Source organism: Pagrus pagrus (assembly GCF_965226575.1).
Source record: "Pagrus pagrus genome assembly, chromosome: 15".
Taxonomy (NCBI): domain Eukaryota; kingdom Metazoa; phylum Chordata; class Actinopteri; order Spariformes; family Sparidae; genus Pagrus; species Pagrus pagrus.
The window spans coordinates 20,266,337-20,290,016 of record NC_140199.1 but is presented as its reverse complement, the minus strand read 5'-3'; the positions used below and the strand labels follow the sequence as shown (position 1 = coordinate 20,290,016).

The window sequence follows — 23,680 nt, the reverse complement described above, 5'->3', positions numbered from 1 at the left end:
CAGTTGTATAGCTCCAGCATTAAGTATGAACATTTAACCTTTGACCTTACAGATTGTAACCAATGAAATGTCTCTTTAAACTTTAAAGGCAACAATGATAACGAACGCCTGGCGATTGCTAGACAGCGAATCCCATACCGTCTTGGTCGAGTAGTTGACGAATGGCTACTCGACAAAGGTAAAATCACTGATTAAAATTTCAAATAAAATAATTTGATCATAACCAAGTTGTAGATATATTTTGTAAATAATAAACATAAAAAATAAATGTTCAGTAAAACTTTAAAAAACTAAATGATTTGAACAGTTAAATTTAGTTTATAGTGTTTCATAATAATGTATTTATTTTATAGATGTCAGCTGTTTTAATAAGTGTTTATTGTCAACTTAAGGTTAAAGGGACTGTAAATATGAATTTAAATCCACTTACTGAAGTAATATTGTTAAAATGTCTATAAATTACTGAAGCATTTTGCTGTAAACATCTAAATGATAAATTTAAAAGTTCTAGTTTAATCATTCATAAGTTGCTAAGTGTTATTTGAAACACTTTTGAAACATATACAGTACATACACAGTACTTAGTGTAATTTGATCTATTCTGTTTAAACTGCTAGAAATGATAAATAGAGTGCAATATGAATTGGCATCAGAATTTTGAGTCCCTTTAACAGACATTGTAAATATGTATAGGGCTTTAGATCAAGGAACTGTAATATAAAACAAACTGAGTGCATGCTTTGTTTTTTTTATAGTTCAATAACTAATTCATATTTTTCACTTAAAATGTGAAATGAGCTCTATCATTTCTGTTTTGGTTTTCGTTTCATTTTGTTTGTACACTCTCTGTTTTGCGTTATGACAGTTCTGTCATAAAATGTTTGTTTTTTTTGGTTTTCCATGTGCCCAACCATATCTGTTCTAAGTTTGATTTTCCTTGGTTGCTTTTGCTAAAAGGATGAATACTTCCAAATTTCCTCAAGTGTGTCCTGCTTCCTGTGAGATTGTGTGCTAGAAAAGTCAGATTCTCACAGACTGTAGCCGTTTTATAAGCCTGTTTTTTTCATGCCTGCTGTATACCGAGTTTATAAATCTTAAAGTTTTAAGGGAAAATGTAAGATAACATAAGCTAGCATAATGTAATGTATGCTTTTAGCTTTGTTGGACAAATGTTTTACGCATTTGTCTTATTTTCCAGGCAATTTCCTGCAAACAAATTGTCCAATTATATTACTTTAAAGATTATGTTCCCTTTTTAAGTGTAGTTAAATCTATTACATACCCATGACATTACAACTCCTGATTAATCTTTTTTATTGTTATTTTAGATTAGACTGCCCTTTTAGCAAAGCTGCATTGATTTTGTAAATCCTGTATTTTATTTTATTTTATATGTTGGTTTTTTTTCTTTTCAAAGGCATCTCATCATTTTAACTGCAATAAATTACCAGGGTTTGCCTCTACAACCCGTAATTTATTGGTCTCATTAGCCACTGGGCAAATAATCTGTCTTTCTGTCTTTTTGTTTTTTTTCCTGTTCTGTTAAAGTGGCTGAGTCCACAGTTCAACATTCTTGTATATATGAAACATTGTTCTCCCACAGGGCGGCAGCTTACAATCTTCAACAGCCAAACCACTATACAGATTGGGGGCTGGGAGCGAGACCGGAGTCGATCCTTTCAGGGCCAGCTTTCGGGCCTCTACTATAATGGCTTGAAGGTTTTCAACATGGCCGCAGAAGGTGATCCCAATATTAAGATCCAGGGCAGCGTGCGGCTCGTGGGGGATTCGCCCTCCTCTATCACGCCGCAGTCGAGCACTACAGCCAACCGCTCGGAGACGTCCACGTCCATCATGGAGATCACCACCACCACGGCGTCCAGCAGGCGAGTCAAGCAGACGACACCACGAGAGCCTCAGCAGGTAAGATCTTCTTTAAATGACTCGCTGTACGTGACTTCCACTCACGTTGTTATATTCTGATCCATTTTAAAGTACCCACAATGCACAGCATGAAGTTAAGCACATCATGGATTAATATAATACATCACATCATTATGCTCTAATATAGTGGAACGTCTTACTTTATTGTGTCAAGTCTTTCTTCTCCTTGAGTCCTCTGACCTAAAAACTGAGGGAAAATAAGTGCGTCGTTCCACCATTGGGAAAAGCACCACAGGCACGCTGTCGAGTGTTTCTCCCCGTGCAATCAGATGTGGCACCGTGTGGTGTGTGTGTGTTTCAGAGTGATAACCATCCTAGAGGTCCTCCATCATCTTTATCTGTCCTGCATGGGCGGCGCAGCATCTGCAGGAGCATATTACTTCTCAAATGTCACAATGTGTGACTAAACAATGCAACACAAATCCTATCAAATGAAATGGCGACCAGGCCATTCTTATACACTCCTTGCCAAGAACAGAGGATGCTTCCTGTTAAATCTGGGACAAAACAGCAGCAGCCATGGATTTTAAATCAAGAATGGGCTCTATGAAAGTGTATTGTGCACCATTTAGAAATGTCTACTTGTTCATATAGGAATCAAATTCTTAATCCTTGTGAAACTGATGTAAAATCCAAAATGTAAATGTTAGTTTAAGAGTTTATTCTTTATATTTTTTGACTTTGTAACCACTGACTTGGTTTACTGGCATCATTGCATTGGTAATTAGCTTGCACCATGCTCACTGAACTTCAATACGATCTAGGAATACCTGTGAACTGAACAGAAGATGGCATTGACTCATTTAGGTCACTAAAAAAGAAAAATAGTTTTTTTTTTCAGTGGATTATTTTTATCACAACAAAGGGAATAGTCAGAACGCAGGAAATGCCTTCATGTGTTGTTGGTACAAAACAAAAACAGAAGCTCCATAGCCCGCAGGAAACTGTGAGCCTGAGCAAACAATCAAAAAGCGCCCTTGTTGATAATCAACAAACATGTGCTTCAATTGTTATGGAGCCAAAGCTACTTTGTGAGAATGCATTAACAATGATATGAAACCCAGGTGAGCCTTGACGACAGGAATTAAGTCAGATGTAATTGCTGAGTTAGAACATAGAAATCATGAAGATTTGTTAAAATGTGAGTCAGAAATTCAAATGTTCATTCAGTCATTTGCAGGGAGAGCATACACACTTACATGAAGCATAGTCATAGACTAAAATGACCTGTTAATCAGGGCTTAATCAGCTTTTACAAATATAGTTTAAAATCATTTTGGATTTAACTCATTTTGGATTAATCGGCTTGGGTAAAGGAAGATTAGAGCATCTCCAGGAGGGCGTGGGTTTTAACTTCACATTGAAAAATATACACACAATAAAAATGATTTGATTTTAATTCCCTTTTTGACAGATTGTATAACTTTTCCGTCCTTACAGTTCCACAGAGACAACAATTAACACACTCAGTCCATTTCAAGGATTTGTAAATAAAACCTTTTAGTGTCCTCAGAGGCATGTAGTGTTGATTGGTTTCATTGTCCAGAAGTGACTCAAACAATGTTCTTTAACCCATTTGAATATGTGATTTCAAATGAATACCTTGGGGCCTTTATCTGCACAGAAAGCAGAAAAAAGCCTTGAACCACAGATGTCATTTTATATACAGTACGAAGCCAGGCTGAAGCGTTTACATAGAGCTTAAGGAAAATTCAATCACATTCAAAGCGAAACAAAACAAAATGTCAAGTTTCTTTCTTTCAATGCAGCAGACTGTTCAAGCTACAGCTCATATTATAAAATGACAAACGCCCAGCAACAATAAAGACCCACATTACTGGCTGTCCCCTCACTTTCTCTCTCTCTCTCTCTCTCTGACCTGAGACCATCAGAACGGTTCGTGAACGGGTCTGCAGATGCTGACAAATAATATAATCATAAATATTGATCCAGGGGAATGGCTTTCTCTCAGACTCAGCATGGCTCCTGAACCGTTGCAGAAGCATGTAATGCAGGCGAAATATCAGACAATATACTATAATTATATAGCAGCTCCATGCAGTGTTATAAATTGACACTGAGGAACCAAGAGATTGGCAGAAAGGAACAGGCTTTATGAGATGGATGCCCGTCTTTTTCAGGCCTTTTCATCTGGAGAGAAATAAAGTGATATAAATGGCCGTTGCAATTTAGAAATGCAGTGTTATTACAGAGATATTTATTAATTCACATCAGGTTTTTTTAGTTTAGATGTGATCTGATGTGTGGATATCTGACATTAGAGCTTCATGCAAACCAGATTCTGCTTGAATAGTTGAATCAATAAGTCTTTACCTCGTTGCAATCATGTGTTCAGCTATTGGTTTTCATGTAAGCAGTGTATGTACAGTTCAATCCTGAAGGGTTTTTGGAAATGTATTGCATTTTGTTAAGTATGGGGTGTATCAGCAGTGGCGCCCTTAGTGGGGGTCAAGGGGGCTGATGCAATTGTTGTCCAACCCCTGACCCGGTCCCCAGGAAAATAAGCAGGAAATCTATGTTTATTCACTGCATAACCCTAACACCCCATCCCCACCATCACCTATTGGTGGCCACCTCAAGATTTTCAAATTCTGGTGGTGCCACTGCGTATCACTGAGGCTTCAGGCAGGTTAGCGGTGATACTGTGAAGATTTTTTTGGGCAGAATACATTTAGGCACAGGCTGTACTGTCGGGGTAAGTTGCAAAAGTGCGTTTAAAGTGGCATTTAAGGCTTGGAGAAGGGAGAATAGTCAAGGCTAGCTGTGATGGGTTAGGTGTTATCTAATGCATTCATGCCGAAAAAAAAGGTCATTGGCTCAAAGAGTTGCTCTGTGATGTAGGCGGAGAGATGAATGAGGCATGCAAGAACGTGTGCATCGGGAGATGTCAGTGTGTTCAGTTTGATTCAACGTGACGACCTTCCCGTGGAGAGAGCTCCTGTGGTAGGACATTACTGTCTCAGGACACTACACTTAGAAAGACATGGTGTCTGGCCTCTGTAAAAAAAGATGGTGCATTCACTGTCCTCTCCCTTGAATAGTCAGCATTTTAATGATTGTCCAGCTGTTCCATCTCCCCTCTGATGGCGAATGCAATTCAGTGAATGCTTTTATACCCCGAGAGCCTTATATTACAGGGACACATACATTTCTAGTATAGCTCGCCGTATTGGAAATGGAATGGCTCACAATTGCGGTGGCGGCGGCAGCATCAGGCTCAAACCATTGAAGCTTGGTGAAAATGCTGCTCCAGAAAATGAAGATCAGTCAGTCAAAGAGTGCCACAGAATCCAATGAAGAATAAATCTTTTAATAGGCCTGTTTAACACTGAGGGGTTATGGTCAAGGCACTTTGGTGTTAACTCATAACACATAAATCTTTAAGTCACTTGTTGTAAGTGCACATTACTTTCAATATCAATATTTCAAGTGGATATAATCATGTTTTTTATATTAACAATGGATGCATGACAGCAGCCTCCCTCAGCTCTCTGGAGCTTTATAGACGTAGCAGTTAGCGACTAGCTGGCGAACATATTGGAGCATTTAGCAGCTAAAGAGCAAAATATTTCCCCAAGGAGATGGTAGAGACTAACACAGAACTAAACAGAGAGTGAATATTGGACAAAAAACAGAATATGTGGAGCATAATTATACTATATTGGAGGAATTTGATCAAATCCCTCCAATATGATTGAATCACTCAAAAGCGAGCATGGCTTAGTGCATCCTGAGCAATATCAAACTTTTAAAACATACAGAGCTATAAAGGAGCATTGTCTTCCACTACACCACCTTGTTAGATCAGTTTGGAAATACAGTATAAGCAACGTTTTTTTGTGATCTGACATCTTAACACACATACCTTTTATATATGGTATTGTAAGTGCAGTTTTATATGAAGGGCAGGATTGGATTTTGTTAATAATTCAAGTTTTGAAAGTTTTCAACCACAATTCTTACATAATGCACCTTTTAAATATTGTTTAACATATTTTTGACAGAAACCAGGAAACTGAATACAGAGAACAAACATGGAAAGTGCATTTGTTTTTCCCCTTCACTGTGTCTTTGTCAGTAAACTGATTGACAGGATTGTAATGGTGAGAGAATACTAGGCTAAATGAAACAGAGCTTGATACAATAATCCAATCAGTTTGCCTAGGTGTATGATAACCCCCGCTCTCTGATAGCTGATTACTCTTGTTGCATGCCGTCAATAAAAAATAAAGTATGCGACTAACACTACTGTCTCACCGCGTACTCACGATCATAATGCCAGCAAATTAAATCTCTCAGTGACACCGGCTCTGTAGATTTAGGATGTGTCTTCTTGCTCTGGCCCACTTGTCTCCTCGAGGGTAAAGCCTGTGCTAATCATAATTAGTGTAATGATTTTGAAGTGTCTGAGGGGACTCTGCCTTCTCAGGTGTCCTATCAAAAAGTTCTCTAAATGCTCAACTGAGGTTATATTGTTATTGAATACTGTGGACCTTGGCTTATGGGTAACATTACATTAATGTCATTCTCCTCAAACCACTGGGTGTCCACTCATGCTTTATTAACAAGGACATTAGCATCTTAGCGCACACTGGCCCTAATCAAGAACGAAATGCACCATGGGAGAAAAAAAAAAAACTGATGAGTCAGAATGATTATTTTAATAGTGATTAGATTTTTCCTTTTGCTGAAGGGATTATTGGTTTGATTCTATTCCAGGGCGTACAACCCACTCAGATAAAGATATAGTAAAAAATACTGAGACCTAGCCTTGATTTTACCTTATGTGATCATGTCTTGAGGTTTCCCGACTGAGAGACTGTACACTTTGCTGTTCGTGTCAAACATTCTCTGTAGTGGCTGTTTCTGCTGTGTGCTTCCTGCCCTACGCGGGGGAGGTAGCTTACTGTAGGGCCTGACTGTCATGTCTTAATGAAGTGTCTGCTCTCTATAGTGCTGCCTAGTCACATCCAATTAAACCATAATGCACTTGTGTATGCATTCGCAAACAATGGACCAGCTAGCGATTCACCTCCCTCCTTTATACTGCGGTTTGAGAAAACTAGAGACCTCCACTGCACTTCCTTTGTGCTAATTGGAGACAGTTTTCATATTTTTTTAGACAACATTTGACCACAACTGCTACAAATATGCAATTGTGGGATATTATTGCAATGTTAGAATTAGATACAAAATGAATGGAGGCCAAAGTAAGTGCAGCAACATATTGTTAGTTGCGGCTTTTTGAAGGGCCAGTGGACGAAATGAGGGAAAACATCGAGCTGTAGAAAGATAGCATTTAATAACAGATGATGCTTAATCAAAACTACTCAAGGATAAGAGATAGTGTCCTATGTAGCTGTTACCCTCCTAGCAAAAAAGGGAGAAAAAAAAAGACGAAAGCCTGCTATCTAGAAGAGCCATTGAGAGCTCTTGACAGTGATGGATCCTCACCTGCATTGCTCTGTATTATCAAGCCCGGCCAGCACACATACAGTATATAAATCTCAAGAGCGGTCGTAGTGTGAAGCTGCCATCCACCACCAGTGCTGTCTGCAGGAACATCCTCTAAAGTTGGTACTGACACAAGGACAGAATACTCCGGGAAGAAAATGTTATATGATAAAGTTTTATGCAGTATAAACATTAATGTTAGAGAGTTATTATTGTTATTGAGCGCCTCAGTCAGTGTTAATAGCTATGATCTACTTTTCAATAATAACAATCAGCATTAATTGTTAGTTCTCTTTTATGATATACCGGTAAAGAAACTACTCATTGACTTGACACTTGGTGAAATGTAGCAGACCAACTACCAATCGCTTTGAAAAACAGAGGATTAGCGTCTCAATACCAATTCCGGTTAACTGACAGGACGCATGGGAAGTTGTGCCCATAATTTGCCCAAGGTATCATGCGGGCGAGGAATAAGGTGGATACTAGGTTTTGGCGGCACCCAGCCTGTCCGCTATCTCTAGCCCAGAGACACTCCGGCAGCAAAAAGGTATCCAGGGAGAGGTATTACCTAAGAGGAGCTACAGGTCACAGTCCACTGTATTATCATTACTAATACATTTCATTTTTTCGGGTTAATAAAACTAGACTCAGAGTCTACAGTCATTCTAGCAGCATCATCACATCAGCATGCTACCATGACAACGACATTTGCAACGCTAACATACCAATGCTAAGTAGGTAATGTTAAATTGTTTACCTGTTAGTATTATTATGTTTGCTTACTAGCATTAAATACAAAATGTAACTCTTGAATATCTATGGGAAATTCCATTACAATCAATATATTGTATTTATTCACCTCGCGGTGGCACACAGGGACAAGTCAGAGGACTACCAAAGTCAAACGGATACATTGTCTGTTAATCACAGTACTATACAGTACATGTCAAGCTCTTTCCCTGAAGAAGTTTAAGCTTTGACCTGCTGGTCGTGCTCACAGAAAAGGAAGAGCTCCATCAAAGTCTTGCTCTAAGGGCCTTGAATATCAAATGTAAGATAACCTCCATTTTTTCAATAGTAATTCAGTAGCATTGTCTTGTATTCAGGACAAATGGTATTTCTTAAACACAACAGTGTCATTTCACCTCATACGGTGTCTCATGCTTGTCTTGTTTCTTTCATAACCTTTTTGCGGAGTACAATTTCTGTGTTATACCTTGTTGCTGGTGGAAATTCAAGAAATGCAGATTATAGCCTGTTCCTAGGGAGAATGAATGGCCACTATGTCACATCATTGCCACCAAATAGCCAATTGGCCCCACTATTTCTGAATTAACCCTAGGAAAGGTGGGTGTAATGGCCATTCAGGGGAAGTGAGGGACATTCAAAACACATTGTGTGGGCCATTTCATTTGCACTCACAGCACATGCTTCAGTTCCAGCTGAACTGGCTTGTAGTGGCTCTGTTTGTCTTGGTCCCTGAGACGAGGGGCAGAAACCTGGCCTCTCTATAATTCACTGGGATAATCGAAGATTTGACATGCTGCACTGCTACACCTTCAGTGCAGTGCTTGGATACCTACAAGCCTCCCTCGCCGTCTCTTACAAACACACTATAATAAACTTAGTGTCACAGTAATCTTGTGGTGAAAAATCTCCTGCAACTTAGTACCCAATAACTGCTCAGTCTGCAGCTTCTCTCCTCTTATATTCATCAATGCGCTATTTCTCTTTATTGTACTACCTTGAGGCATTGTTGTGATTGTCTTGATAGTGGTAGGGATTATTGTTTTACAAGCTAAGACCGCAATAAGTCTGCACAGCCTAGATTTAATACTAATCCTGCATGCATCAATATTCAGACCTGAGACTTATCTCGGGTATTAAGCTCTCCTCAGGCAACTGCACACATGCAGTGCAGGTTCTTTAATTGTGATACATGATACCACACTCTGATTTGAGTTTAAGGATGATTCAATCTTCGTTTAGTTTGGGATGTATCATACTTACGTTTATATTTCAACATTGTCTGTCTGATCTCTTGGATCGAATTCTAATATAAGAAAGTCTCCATTGAAAACCATCATCAAAATACCCGTCCTGCAGCTTCATATTCTAATGATCAGCTGATCATTAGTTTTTACCAATCACTGATATGAATTTTTTGATCAGGTCACTTTTCACTTGCACCATAGTTCTTTTGTAGCTGGACCTTCCAACACGTTCTCATCCCAGGTCATCAAGTACCGGCACCGCTTTGTCACACCCTTCGGCATTTCATACAGATGCACAAGGTAAACTTTAGCGTCTGGTTAAGATACACAGAAAGCCTTTCGAACATTTGGTTAACGTGAAACGGCACTTTGGTTAGGTTTAGCTGCACACACTGCTTGGTGATGTTTAAGAAAAGATCTTTGAAGAACCACCACCACTCAATCCCTGCTTCTGCCCCTCTTGGGATCTTGTTGGTCTGTACACAACTTCGGGTTGAGCAGTTGCTTGAATCGTCCTAGGGCCCAGACGAACCGAATTGACAATGAAGCTTAACTGTTGCATCGCCTTACGTCGCCTGTGTCTCAGCCACAAAGCTGCACTTGCACTAACCCTAACCCTTGTCACTGGCAGCTGGAGCTCAGGAGGTAGAGCGGTCGTCCGCCAGCTGGAGGGTTGGTAGGTTGGAGCTCTTTGAGTAGTTGCTCAGACTAGTAAAGTGTTACATAAATGCAGTCCATTTACCATTGTTATGCTGTGTTTGGTAGACGGAAGACGCAAACATTAGCACCACAATCTGCCATTAATAGATATCCTTTTTACATTTCCATGTGATGACTTTTAAATGTCAGTATCATTAAATTTATTGAAGGGCCAAACCGGCCGTTGGAAGTTGACAGAATGAGGTAAAAAGAGGGAGAGACAAGCAACAGAGCAGCTCACTCCCAGATGACCAGCTCTCAAGAGTCAGTCAGGTCAAGATGCACTGGCAGCTGCCAAAGACTGACTCCAAGCAGCTGCTGCATTCTCTCCTAAATCAGGTGGCTCTATCATTTCCAAGCTTTGATTTCCCCCAAGAGAAAATAAAATATGCGTTGGAGCTACTTACTGGAAAAAATAGCTCACTGCTGGAAACGTCACAAGATTTTGAGAATACAAATGCTTCCCAAACATTACCGGCAAAGGTAATTAAACTATTAAGGCACTGGCCAACATTGTGCAAACAACCTACAATTTCCAGCTATTCTGAATCAGAATATTCTTTGTATTTTCAAAGAAACTTCCCGGCAGTGCTCATCTAAACAAACATCCTGCGTTATTAACAGTGGTGTTTGCCATGTTGCAAACCATGTGCATGTACACCAACCCACCTACCTTTGTTATTCCACAAGATCAGCCATTTTGTGTTTATCTTGTCCGTCTTCTCTAACAGCAAAATGGTCATCAGCTTCCTTCCATTTCAGCTTAAATTTCACAGTTATTAAGCAACAGACCACTCCGAGTAGAACAGTAAGTTGTTTTTGATTGACAGGTGTGCACTCAATTAGTCAAAAGGCACTTCTCTCATCAACTAATGGAGAAAATACGAACATCTAACAAAAAAGCTAGGACTGTAGTCTGAGTAGCTGGCAGTAAAAATTAATGTTCTTGCTCATTTTATTGCAGAATAAAAAGCTTAGGTTGACTTTGTTTGTTTAACTTTAATAAGAGGAGTTTTACCCATCTGTGTTTGTGCTGGTGTCAGCTGTGGGACCACCGCTCATATATAGACAAACCACTCTTAAAAGAGTCCATCATGAATTTCACGATGGATGCAGCAGTGAGACAGCTTTATTGCTTTTTGTTTGTATTGGAGAGTCATAGAGACAGCTGAAGGAAACCAGGTGGTTGCAGGTAAATTGTATGCAATTAGGCCACCGGTGAGCTCACATGACAGTTAAATGAAATGCCAAGTCTGCCCTTCCACATCTGTCTCCAGCAGATGTGGACCCACTTCCTGTTAGAATGACATTGTCATGAAGAAAGTGAAATCCTAATATCCAAGTATTCTTCATCTCCTTTTTACTCTCTTTATTTACATTTCCTACATTTCATTAGTGTACTCGATGAAATAGAGGGAGTTACTGACATTTTTGTTTTGTTGAGTCTTCACAGAGTAAAGTCAGAGCCAGGTTTCCGACATTAATATTGCTGCACTGAATAGAGCTCAATTGGAAATTACTGATTTGCAATGATGATTAAACACAGGTTTTTTGTCTACTTTTCATATTTGTGTTAATAGGTATTGCTCGTCACATTGCTAACCAAGCGGAACTCATCTAGACGCCGATCTTATTAAAAAACGAAAACCAGACATCCTTTTTCTCCCTCTCATTTCTACTTCTGTGAGCTCACCAATTAAAAACATTCACAGCGAAGTGAGAGGTTATGAAGGCAACACGCGATGTACCACATTAACAGGGAGAAGGATTAATCAGCAAGAGTTCAGTCATGTCGGAGGATAATCAACCAAACCGTCTCACTGACTCAGAGACATACTGCAGTGTTTAGTCTGAGTGTCAGTGCCCTGTGAGGTTGTGGTGCCTTCAATTATTCACAGAAAGAAAACATCTTCGGGATAAGATTTCCCCTGCAATGCAGATATATGGGATTGACCATCATGCTACTGAGATACTGTAAACTTCAGAAAAGAGAGAGGGATAGCTTTCGAAAGGCGCACTTCACTGACAGGTGCACTATTGATTTTTCTGGTCTTATTCTATTTATTGTCCCTTATGAAAGCGCCTGGTGTCACAAGCCTTCTAACCAGAAGAAACAGAAAATACAGAGTGTTTTACCCGGCAGCCGCATGTGTTACAATGAAAATCATCTTACGAGACCAGAAACAGCTTGAAGTGCAGGATATGTAGATGGACAGCTCTCCTGTGCACCACCTATGTGCCTCGCTGACCTCCCCCACCTTGGCCCCTAAAGTGAGGTGTGTGTGGTTGTCGGTGGTCCTGGTGTGTGTTCCCCCAGGCCCGGTCATGGGTTTGTGCCCACCCAGTGCTGACAGATGGCAAAGGAGGTAACGCTGTAGACCTGCGGTGGCCCCAGGCCCGCGGCGTTCACTCGCAGCGACAGACCATATCCATCATCTCAGCCTCACCAGGGGCCATTATGGAAGCTGCCCTTCAACATTGTTTCGTACACGTAGAGTGCATGCGACTCACTGATCCAGTCCACCTTGGCAGGCACGGACACGTTCCAGTGTGTGTTGTCGTGTGCGATTTGATGAATTTTGGAATATTTGGGTAGTTGACAGCAGATGTTTTGGATCTGCCTTACTTGATATTTTCTGTTTTAAATGCTTTTTATTTGTTAAAATCATCACAGCCAAGTTTATCACACTTACAGCTATTATTAAGATAGTCAACAAAGCGGCATCGTTGCAGGTTTCACACTCTCTGGCAGCATTACAGACAACTACAGATTGTCCCACCAAGTCTGTTTGGATGACAAGAATGAAACCTACGCAGTGTGAATGTTGCCTCTGTTGTTTTATAAAGGGTTGGATTGTTCGTAGAGTGGACACTGACAGCTTTACAGCATGTTTTATTGACCATATTGTTGTCTCTCAGGGCATTTGCTGTGATGATTTGTAGAAACAAAATACAGTCCTGGGCCAACTGTTGAACATAAGATGCAATTTGTCCTACAGCACACTGCTCCCACCTGCAATATTCTGCGATCAGCTGGTTTATACATGACATTCATGAACATGAGCTCCGTGCCAACTGCTCACTGAGCTGTGCTGAGCGCTCTCAGTTTTTAAAAATAATTTCCTCAATAGCAGGAAGAAAGTGTCTGACAAAAAAACTGGCTTATAGGTAAAAGTTCTTTATTTTTCATACAAGCACTGTGAAAAATGTAACATATTAGTTCCCACCAAAACAAAAAATCATATTCATGTTTTATCTTCAGAGAAACCCATAGTTTATCCCTCTAGTTGTAGAGAAAAAAAATGCACTGTATGTGGTTGAAAAGAACATTAGAAAACTTAACAACTAGAAGACCTTGACTGGCGGAGTGTAAATCAATGTTTATATATCGAATTTTCTGTATCTTGAGTTATTTTCATTAAATAAAATCACACTGTACACATCTCTATGTGGCTGCTTCAGTTCAGGGAGCAGCCATTCCGTTCTGATGTTGAGCACCAGATCATGTACTATAAAGGCATTTTAGGGTCGGAAGGAACATAATATAAAGTAATGTCATTACCAAATAGATTAAATTAAGGTAAAACAAATTCCAGTAGGTACAGAAATGAAATAATGGCATCTGTGTGCCAGCAAATGAAGCAAATGTACGAGACAGACAGAGTAATGGAGAAATAGCATTGGGTAAATAATATAACTCAATAATAAAGCAAACAAATGCTTGTGATCTGAATCTGAATTATATTTAGATTAATAGTTTGACATTTTTGGGAAACATTTGCTGTCTTGCTGAAAGTTAGAAGTTCAACTCTCATGTCTGATACGGTAAATATGAAGCTACAGCCAGCAGCCACGTAGCGTAGCTTAGCCTAGCATAAAGAGTGGCAACGGGGAAACGCTAACAAGTTTATTGGTCTATTCAAGTCATACAGAGAACAAAGTGTGTTTACAGTGGAAACTGTGGCAAGAAAGCAAAACAAGTGTAGCATCCCAAAATATTGATTTATTACTTTCAAGCAACAAAGTAAAACCCTTTTTTTTGTCCAAAGCTCAATGTCAAGACAAAAGAAAAAAAGAGATAAGAACAGTATCTTTAAATTATTGAAAGCCGGTCCAGTCAAAAATGTCCCAGGAGGACGGATTAGTGATAAAAGAATCTGTTTTACTTGAGGGACTTCATAAATGGTGCACAATTTAGGCTCTGCATCATTTCAACCCAGATTTTTTTTTATAATATCTTTCATTCCTCTCCGCTGAAGGAGAGCATTGCTCGTTAGTCCATGGCGGGCGCACTCGGACCTTTGTGAATGACACATCCAGACCTGGAGGACAGGAATCTGATTATGCTGACGCTCTGTGGGAGCTACAGGCGACCTGGTCTGCTGGTGTAGGGCAAAGCTGCTCTTCCTCTCTCCTCATGTCATGTTTTTGCAAACGTTACACATGGGAATTAGGCCGGGTACATTCATCTCAGCAGTGATGGCATCTATATTAGGATGACAAATTTGTTCCTGTCACCTGATGAGGGACTGGGACTGCATGTCAAGACGCAGGTAAAGTCAGGAAGACAGCGATTTGTGGCCGTGCTGCATATCTCTCCCGCCCCTGCTCTTTCTCTCTCTCGCTGTCTTTCTCAAAACACACACAGCCCCATGCTTAGATTTGTCGTCTATTTTTAGATTTCGAGGGAAAGTGCAAATGAAGAATAGTCACTTTGGATTGAGCAGAGCCATTTTCACAAAATGACAAGTGTTTGTATGTTAGCATTTAGATAGAAAGCGGCATGATTACAAGCCATTCTCCGGTAATTGTCATTCCTCCCTCACTGCACAGCTTATCCTTAGTGTATGATATTCCTCCTGGGCAGTTCCCTGCTCTCAGGCCAGATTACTACCAGGGCTAGCTGCAGACGCGCACAGAGCTCCAGATTCGATTTCAGATAACGAAAATATCAGGGCATCCAGAGGGGAAAATGCCTCAATGCCAACAGATTTCATTTATCTGAGAAGTGTGAAAGCAAGGATAAAGGGGAGGGACAAAGTCGACCATGTAATATACTTCTATGGAGCAGTGTTTATGCATAGGCAAGGGAGAGAAGAAATGAGAGAACAAGAAGGGGGAGCGTAGGAGGTAGATGGAGGCAGATAGTGTTATGAATTTCATATTAAGATTTTATCATTTAGAGCATGTAGCTAACAGAAGGCATCCAGCTCTCTCCGGTGTTATCTGCTAGAAGCTGTATTCTACATGGCAGCAGCTCGACGTGTACTCTTTCTGCACTGTGAGGTGACTGCAGGCACTCGTCCATATTGTGTGCACATTATTTATACGTCCCCAGTAATAAATAATAAGCACCGCGCTTGATCAGAAATCAAAACATCAACTGTGTGTCATCCGCCACACAGAATGTCTTGAGCCGAGGCCGAATTAGGCACCAGTCGCACATGGATCACTATGAGTCACTGACTGACATGGTGATAGTTTGACGCAGGTGCTGACTGGGAAGTGGACTTTATGTCTCCTCCCACGCAGCCAGTCAGACAACTTTCCTTTAACTTGGTGCCTGAGCCATATCATACTCCATGCTAAATGTTGAATCTGCATTAAGGCCACGCCGATTACTGCTCCTGGAAAATAAGTCGAACGGCGTCCTGAGGGGCACTTGAGGAACATCTACAAAGCAGCGCAGCAGTGCCTTGAAGCAGCCACATTAAAAGGAGTCCTAACACAGCAGTGTTCTCGGGTCCCCGAGAGAGAGCGTGTTTAACGAGGGCATAGGCATGTGCACATTTCCCCAGCAGCGCTGTATTTACCTCATATCCACATCTTCTTGTACAAGTCCACCTTTACCCTCCTACATTAGCCTCCACCTGTTCCTTTGTATCACGCTCTCAATTGCGGCCTTTCATTTCTGGGCTTGTGCACCAAGCTAGCAATTGACCTGTCACTGCTCACTCTTTCCTAAGTCTTATTGTTTTTATTCAGAGACACTACAGCTGCAGTTTTTACTATTTTCATGTCCCTGACTCTCCTTCCACAGTGAAAAATGAGTATTGTTACCATACCAACAACCATAGTATTGTAGCATATGGTAAAAATAAAACATAATGTGATTCATTTTTGACAGGTTGTGATATCAATCACAATGAGTGGGAATGTTAACTTAAAACATTAGAAACTATTAAAATAATGATGATGACATTTGTTGGGGTCTGTTCCGAACAAAAATGTTTTCTTGCATCTGGAGATTTCTTCAGGTTCTTCCTGTTCACTGGAGTATTGCACAACGTCTCCATTGCACAATGGGGATTGTAATATTTGTTCAAGTGGTTAGGGAAACTGAGTAATGGCCTGTGAAAAATGTTGTATTTTGATTGCACAACGCATGAAAATAAAAAAATAATAATGGTCGTGTTTTTTTCTTCAGCAAGTAATCATGGTATGAGCAGGAGAGTGGCCTTCAAGCTGTCCATTATCAGGAATGAATGGACAATGTGGAGGCCACTAGTTGGGCATTATCCCTTACATAATCCTGTTCACGCATTATACCTTAAAAAAAACCACTGCTTCTCCAATATGGATATTGCACTCGGCCATGTTGCAGTTTCGATAATATTTCAATTAACTGTGCAGCCCTGACCTTCACTACACCTCAGAGGTGATTAAATCCTCTGCAGACATACACTTGAACAACAATCAACGTGCAGGAGGAATAACCAAACGTTAAGTATTTTCTGTCATTTGTACATTTAAGTTCTGTTTATGAAGTAAATTTATGGTTCTTGTTGTAATGCAAATAACCAGTCGGCTTGGGAATGTTCATCATGCTCGTGTGTATGTTACACCCACTGCGCACCGTGGTGAAGGTGTGTCAGGCTGCCTCCCAGCACCTTGTTCGGCCGTCTGGGGTGCAGTGACTTAAGCCTCGAGGAAGATGTATGGCGAGACAGGAACACGTGTGTACCAGGGGAGGAGATGGAGAGCCTCCGACCATTCTTTTTTTAACGACACACTGATACTCTGCCTGAGGTCCAGTTGCAGCAACAGCTGCTTCGTTTTAAATAAAGCAAAGCCTTTCTCCCAAAAGGGACGGTGTCTCATAACTTAGCAAGTGAAAACAGCTGTCCGCTGTGGCTGGTCTAACGTTACGGCAAACACAAGCAGTCAAAACAGAAAGAAGCACCAATTATTCAGTGTTAATTTCCTTTGAGAAATGACAGCATCTTTTTTGCATGAATTCTCGGGTGCTGTGAAGAATCACACTACCTTCAGGATGCACTCAGTGGCCTCCTTATATTCAGAGTAAAACAATGCAGAAAATGATGCCTCAGGTAATTAGCTTTGAACAGTTAAAATTGTTATGCGACCTCATGTTTTTGTGTTCTTAAATTGATGTTGCTGAAGTCAGAAAAGTCAGGATTGTTGTTGTGAGAACGGTGTCGTTTATCATAAAATAATGGGGATGCAGTACAGTTTTATTTCCTTGAAAAGACCACTGAGCTTTTTATATTCCCAAAGTGTTCTGTACCTTTGTAGTTATTGTCAAAAAGGTCAAACTGGGCGATGTTTCGATGACTCGTGTTTCTTTTGCAGACATACATTTATTGATGCATGACTCTGCTATTATGACAGAGCTACAGTATGTTTTGTATGAACATATGTAGTGCAGTATTACAGATCATGGCAACAGAACGCTCTTTTTGTCACTTTCAACAACCTCTCAGCAGCATCTCAACAGTCCTGGGGAAAAAAACAAAGCACCTGGTCTTGTATGTTGGTCTTTTGCATATATTTTTGGTTTGTTTATTGGCTGATGTTTTGTGGCCCTGTCTGTTTTGGATCTTTGTTGATCCATTTGCTGAGAACTGCAGAATGTGATGTAAATCCTCTTCAGCGAGGACACAGTCGAGAATATCTCCATTTTTACCCCGCTGGTTGTTCCCTATTGTTCATCACTCTCCTCTCAGACAGACTCGACTGAGTTGCAGTGGCAGTCTGTCGTGTCACCATGACGCCTCGCGCCAGAGCTTTTCTTTAATTGTTAAAAAGCCTGGAGAATCAAGATGTTTTGAACATGATAAGCACGTTACGTATATACATTTAAAACCACCGGTTAGTTGCACCGTTGAGCTGTGATACCGATAGTGCCATTCCATTGTCTTGCAGTCTTGCTGAAGTCTGTCTCTGTGTGCGTCCACGATGTTGACAGCTTGGCAGACCAGCAGTAGGAAGAGTGTGGGCGAAGGCCAGGCAATACACTGAGCTGAACTCACAGTCTTAGAGGCCCACACGCCTTCATTATTCAGTTGGAATCTATTGAGCATCTGGGACTAAATTATTCATCAACATCGACCTAGTTCCAGGGTGCTAAGTTATATACTTGGATGTCATCAGGCGTTCTGATAAGAGCTGCTGCTGCTGCAGTGTGATAGCTGTCATGGATAAATTCATCCCGTGTCTTACCATGAGCCGCTTCCATCCGCTGACCCACCGCCTGCCTCTCTGCCTCTATCTCGCTCTCTCACTGGCACATTAATGATGTGTTGCTGCAAGAGTGAAGCTTCGGACAACAAACTCCTCCCAATTAGTCTGTGCAAGACCACAACTCTGGTCAGATGTGGACACTAGCAGGCCACTATCAGTGTAAATCAGTGGCAGCATGAGAAATAATGGCACACGGTCTGAGCGGGGACACATACAGAATACTGATTCCTCTGCTTTTAGGGGCAGTCGCAGCTTTGGCTTCAAGGGCTGGTGCCAATTACAGACATAACAATAACCCATTTTTAGCCAAAGTATTGGCTTAGAATGGAGTCCTGAGTGAACCTTTGATTCATCCAGGATTATCAGGAGATAATAGGAATAAAAGAAACATGAGGACAATACGGAGAACAGTAGGAACATCCTTGTGGCAGTAAGGGATTTTTTTGACTCTGCTCTGGTTGATTATTGTATGTTATACCCCATATGTTTGTTTTGACCTCGTTTAGGTTATAAAGGCTACTTTCACCGATAAGTATTGTATATTCTCTATTAATTTAACATCACTGGTTACAGATGAAATCTTGATTTTTAAAGAGCAAGCTCTCTAATACTGTTTTGATTAGTGGAGGAATTCTCTTAGTGCTATCACATATAATAACCATGGGCTTATTATTTACTTTTGATTAAGATACTCAAACCTGCTCTGTGGGAATACAAGGTGGGATTTGAATAAAGGATGGTCATTAAAGACTAGAGCTGCAACAATCAATCAATTAGTTCTCAACTGTTAAAGGGGCACTATGTAGTTCTGGAGAAGAAATTCAAACTCAGAATTTTAATTTACTAATGAGGTAATCATACAAACTCAGAAATATGTGTTTTTTTCCATAACTGAATAAACAACCTGTTCTCAGAGGAAAATAAGGTCCCAGAACACTGTTTGAAGCTAGAACAGTGGCAGGGTCCGCCACATATAAACAAAGTAAAACAGTATGAAACTGTATTGTCCTTTAAGGTCAGTTTGTTTATTCAGTTTATTCAGTCATGAAAACAAAGACAGCTTGTTTATTTTGTTTGTTTAAGCATAAAATTCAGTCAATCAAGATCTCTCTCTTCTCATTAAAATTTCTTCCCCAAACTACATCATGCACCTTTAAATTAGTCACCAACTATTTAGATAATCCATTAATCAGTCATTTTTTAAGAAATAAAGTGAAAATTCTCAGATTCCAGCTTCTTAAACATTTATATTTCCAGGTCGTCTCATGACATCCTTTTATATTTTCAGATGTTTTATAGAACAAACTAAAACTAACTAACTAACTGATTGTTTATTTAATAAAATAATCAATGAAAATAGTCATTAGTTGCAGCCCTAATCAAGACGATATAATAGATAACATTGGCCATGTGAAAAATAAAATAATTAGTGTGGCTTTACATTTTTCAGACGACAGCTTTAGTACTAAGTGCTGGAGAGACTTTAGCACAGTCCACATCTGGTATCAGTGGTTTCTTCCTCGTGTGGTCTGGTCTGAAAATAGTGACAGCCTGTGGGGAACAGTTATTCAGTAGGACACTAACATCTCATGGATTGTGTGCGGTGTGAGTATATGGGTCGTAGACATGATGGCGCAGGCGTAGTCAGACAAAGACCAGGACAAGTTATGAGGAAAAATCTGCCAGGTTTACGTAGGGAGAGCTTTCTGTGTCTGATGATTGTACATAGCAAAGCTATTTTCTCTTTGATTTTTCAATCACCTCAGAATTGACTGGCTGATAATAGCGCTGCATTTTTTGGCATTCTGAAAAAAGTGTTGGGATTTGCAACACATCCTAATGAGCAACACAACAGATTATGGATACTGAGTAAAACAAATATCAATTTTATAATTGTCACCGATCGGCATTGGCACAAGAGAAACAGCTTTGCGAGCTTATATTGGACAAAAACAGGGCTTACTATGGGGAAAAAAAGACAGAGAAGCAGAAAGGCAAAAGAAAACAGCAAGCATCCTCAGTGGAATACATTACCAGGACAGCAGAGGCATGCTTCGGATAAACCCTTCAGATGCCTTCAGTGTCCTCCTGACTTTCAGCTTGTCTCCAAAGAGACATGTTGTGTGCCAGAGAGCATTCATCAAATTAGACCAGAGAGAAAACAATGTGAAACCCCCCAGCTCTCCATAGAGACATGCCGACAGGTTATCACAGAGAAGGTGTCTCTTGCTCTCGAGCGCCCGGGCAGCAGCACACAGCATCCTCTCTGGAGAGCAGCCCTCCCCTCTCTCTCCCAGCCCGGGATTAGGAGGGGAAAACATGCATTTAGGGCAGAAGTGTACTAATGTAGTGCATTATAGTGAAGCCAACTCCTCCATACAGCAGGTACGTGTTAGAGAGTGGCATTGGGCGCTGTGTAGTTGAGCATTAGCGGGGAACAGATAAGTGTTTTTAGGGTTGTAGATAACCTGGTGTCCAGCAGAATGAGACTGCTGACTAAGCTTTAGCAAAGCACATGCAGACCGCGGCTCGGCCTGGACATCTCATTAAGGAGGACCATTATCAATCCTCAGAGATCGAAAGGCAGCGTGACAGTACTAAAGAAAGCACCAGGGCGCCTTTGGCTGAGTCAGGTTGGAATTTCCTGGTCCACATCCCCTTTGATGGTTCAATCAGTGCACGAGCCAAGGTCAGTCGATAGCTTTACTTCTCTATAAGGTCTGCTAAGAGTTTCTTTTCTTTGTGTCGTTTCATATGAAACTGCTCTCAAACCAAAAGTATTTGAAATGACACCGTGCTCAGAAACTATGAACATTTTCATACATTTTGTATGAACACTAAAAGCAGGTTTCTCTCTACAGTTTCTCTTCTCCTTCCACTTTTTGTGTGCTCCACACTCCCAACTGTCTCCCCAGGTTTTCTTAGTACATCTCATAGGAGTGTGCTCTCTGCTGCTCTGAGCAGAAGCAGATAAATGAGCTGTGCTGTAGGTTCACCATGGCTTCAGCACTTTACCGCTAGATTAATGATGCTTTGCAAGCCCCGAGCTTTTGCTGTTAGCATTTTTGAAGTACCTTCATAAAATGAACTATAGGTACATCTTGTTTATACGCTTATCTATTGGAGCATCTTCCCTGTGGGCATGATGCTCTTTGCATCAGTAAACCTGACTCTGCCGGGCTAACGAACCCTTCCTCAAAACATACTGTATTGTCGGAAAACTTTCGAAAAAGATGCCGTTTAGATCAAGAAACCTTGTTTTTATTTTTGCCTCCAAATCATTGCATGCATATCTTGTGAATGCCACTTTAGAAAAGATCTCTCCTAAGGTTTCAGTGTCCTTTTCAGATATCCCAGCCCGGCTACCTGTCACTTTTCATCACAGTGGCTAAATTGCATGGTAAGCCCTTCACATAGCCCACATTGAATTGTCACGGGTGAAAAAGAAGCCAAGCGTTGGAGGGGGACACCATGAATTGGTAATGTTATTGGATTTCAACCAGGTCGTGACCACATCAAAATGTTGACCTACACACTAATCCCGGCTGGCAGACTGATGCTCGGTAACATGTGAATTCATTTTGGTGTTGATTCAGAGGCTTACATCCACACAAGATTCATTTAAAAAGTATAGCAGAGGGTTGATATTTTGATAAGATCAGAGAAAGATTGGACGTGGAGGTGGCTTACAGGCACAACTGCACCATGGTTACACAGATCTATACACAGCCTTTGTCCTTGGGGGGAAATGAGTATGACATATTATAGCATTATGAAAGTATATATCATCGTTCCTGTCTCAATCTATGTGTAAAGATAATTTTGTTTGCTCCTGATTATATTATAATCAATCATATATTTGTCTCATAAACAGCTGGATATGATGTGTGCACCTTTAATTATGAAATCAAAGATTCTCATGTGAAGAGATAAACAAATATCCTTTTGAACAGAGCCAGGCTGGCAGTTACCTGTCTTACCAGTCTTTATGCTCAGCTAAGCTAACCGGCTGCTAGTTTTGCAGTTACACTTACTGCACAGACATGAGAGTGGTATCAGAGATTTCTCCCTAAGATTATACATCATGTTGGCTAGATCCAGACACAATGTTAAAGAAAGTTGGAAAAATTTCCTGAATCTGTCTCTGGTTCTCTCCAGATCCACGCCAAAAGTTAATGGGCCTATTCTGGGCTGGTACCCATCCTCCATCCAGGTTTCATGGAAATCCATTAAGTAGTTTTTGTGTAATACTGCTGCCAAACCAACCAAACAGCCAACCAACAAACGGACACAGGTGAAAACAGAGCCTCTTTGGCAGAGGTAATTGTAGTTACAGGCCTGTGCATGAGCATATTTATTGATTTTTTTTCTTAGATGTGATAAATAGCCTAGTTATTTTCAGTTATTAGCAGCTTTATATTTATTACATTAAGTTAGTTCCCTATGAATAAAACATGAACGTCTGCCCATATCGTGTAGATTTTTAAAGGTCAGACTGAATGAAATAATTTCATAACGCAGAACACAATATATATATTTCCCGTCTATACAAGCAAAGCAAAAATTAGATGAATCATAGCTCTAAATTGTACATTCATTTTATTAAAAATCTGAGCTGGATGTCTGAACCTTTAATTATAAAATCAAAGATTCTCTTGTAAAGAGATAAACAAATATCCATATTCATTAATTGGATTTCACTGTGGTGATGGAGTGTAAGGCCTCAGGCTGCAGCTCTCTGACCCACATGTTGAGACAGAAACATATAAATATGAACGGGCGTACACCTCCACTCAGGTTATTCTACGGGGAGTTAACCTACATCTACTACACCCACATCACATTGCTTCCTCTTCTCAGCTTGCAAATAAATCTGGAGGACAGAGTTGAAAGGAGAGGGAGGGGAGAAGAGGGATGTGCGAGGTAGAGAGAGAGAGAAAGAGAGTGGAAAGGTGGGAAGAAGAGAGAGGGAGTATTGATTCCTTGATTCCCGCACCTCTGCCAGTGAGTGCAGAGTGTCAAGATCTCCCGCCAGGAAAAACAAATCACAAGGCTGAAGTGATGGATGTGGCACTCCAGGA

The 23,680-nt window shown here is 40.5% G+C and overlaps 1 protein-coding gene across 22 annotated transcripts in view; it reads left to right on the top strand.

Moving 5' to 3' along the window:
- Nucleotides 1-23,680, top strand: part of LOC311271084 (neurexin-1a) — a 273,006-nt gene that overhangs the window by 232,967 nt on the left and 16,359 nt on the right. For 17 of the 22 annotated variants that reach the window (XM_084376496.1, XM_084376495.1, XM_084376510.1 and 14 more), the window contains 2 exons: nt 89-178; nt 1,604-1,923. In XM_084376496.1, the coding sequence (XP_084232622.1) occupies nt 89-178; nt 1,604-1,923 (410 nt within the window). The remainder of the gene's footprint in view (nt 1-88; nt 179-1,603; nt 1,924-23,680) is intronic. The other 5 variants (XM_084376499.1, XM_084376498.1, XM_084376497.1 and 2 more) reach the window with 1 other exon arrangement.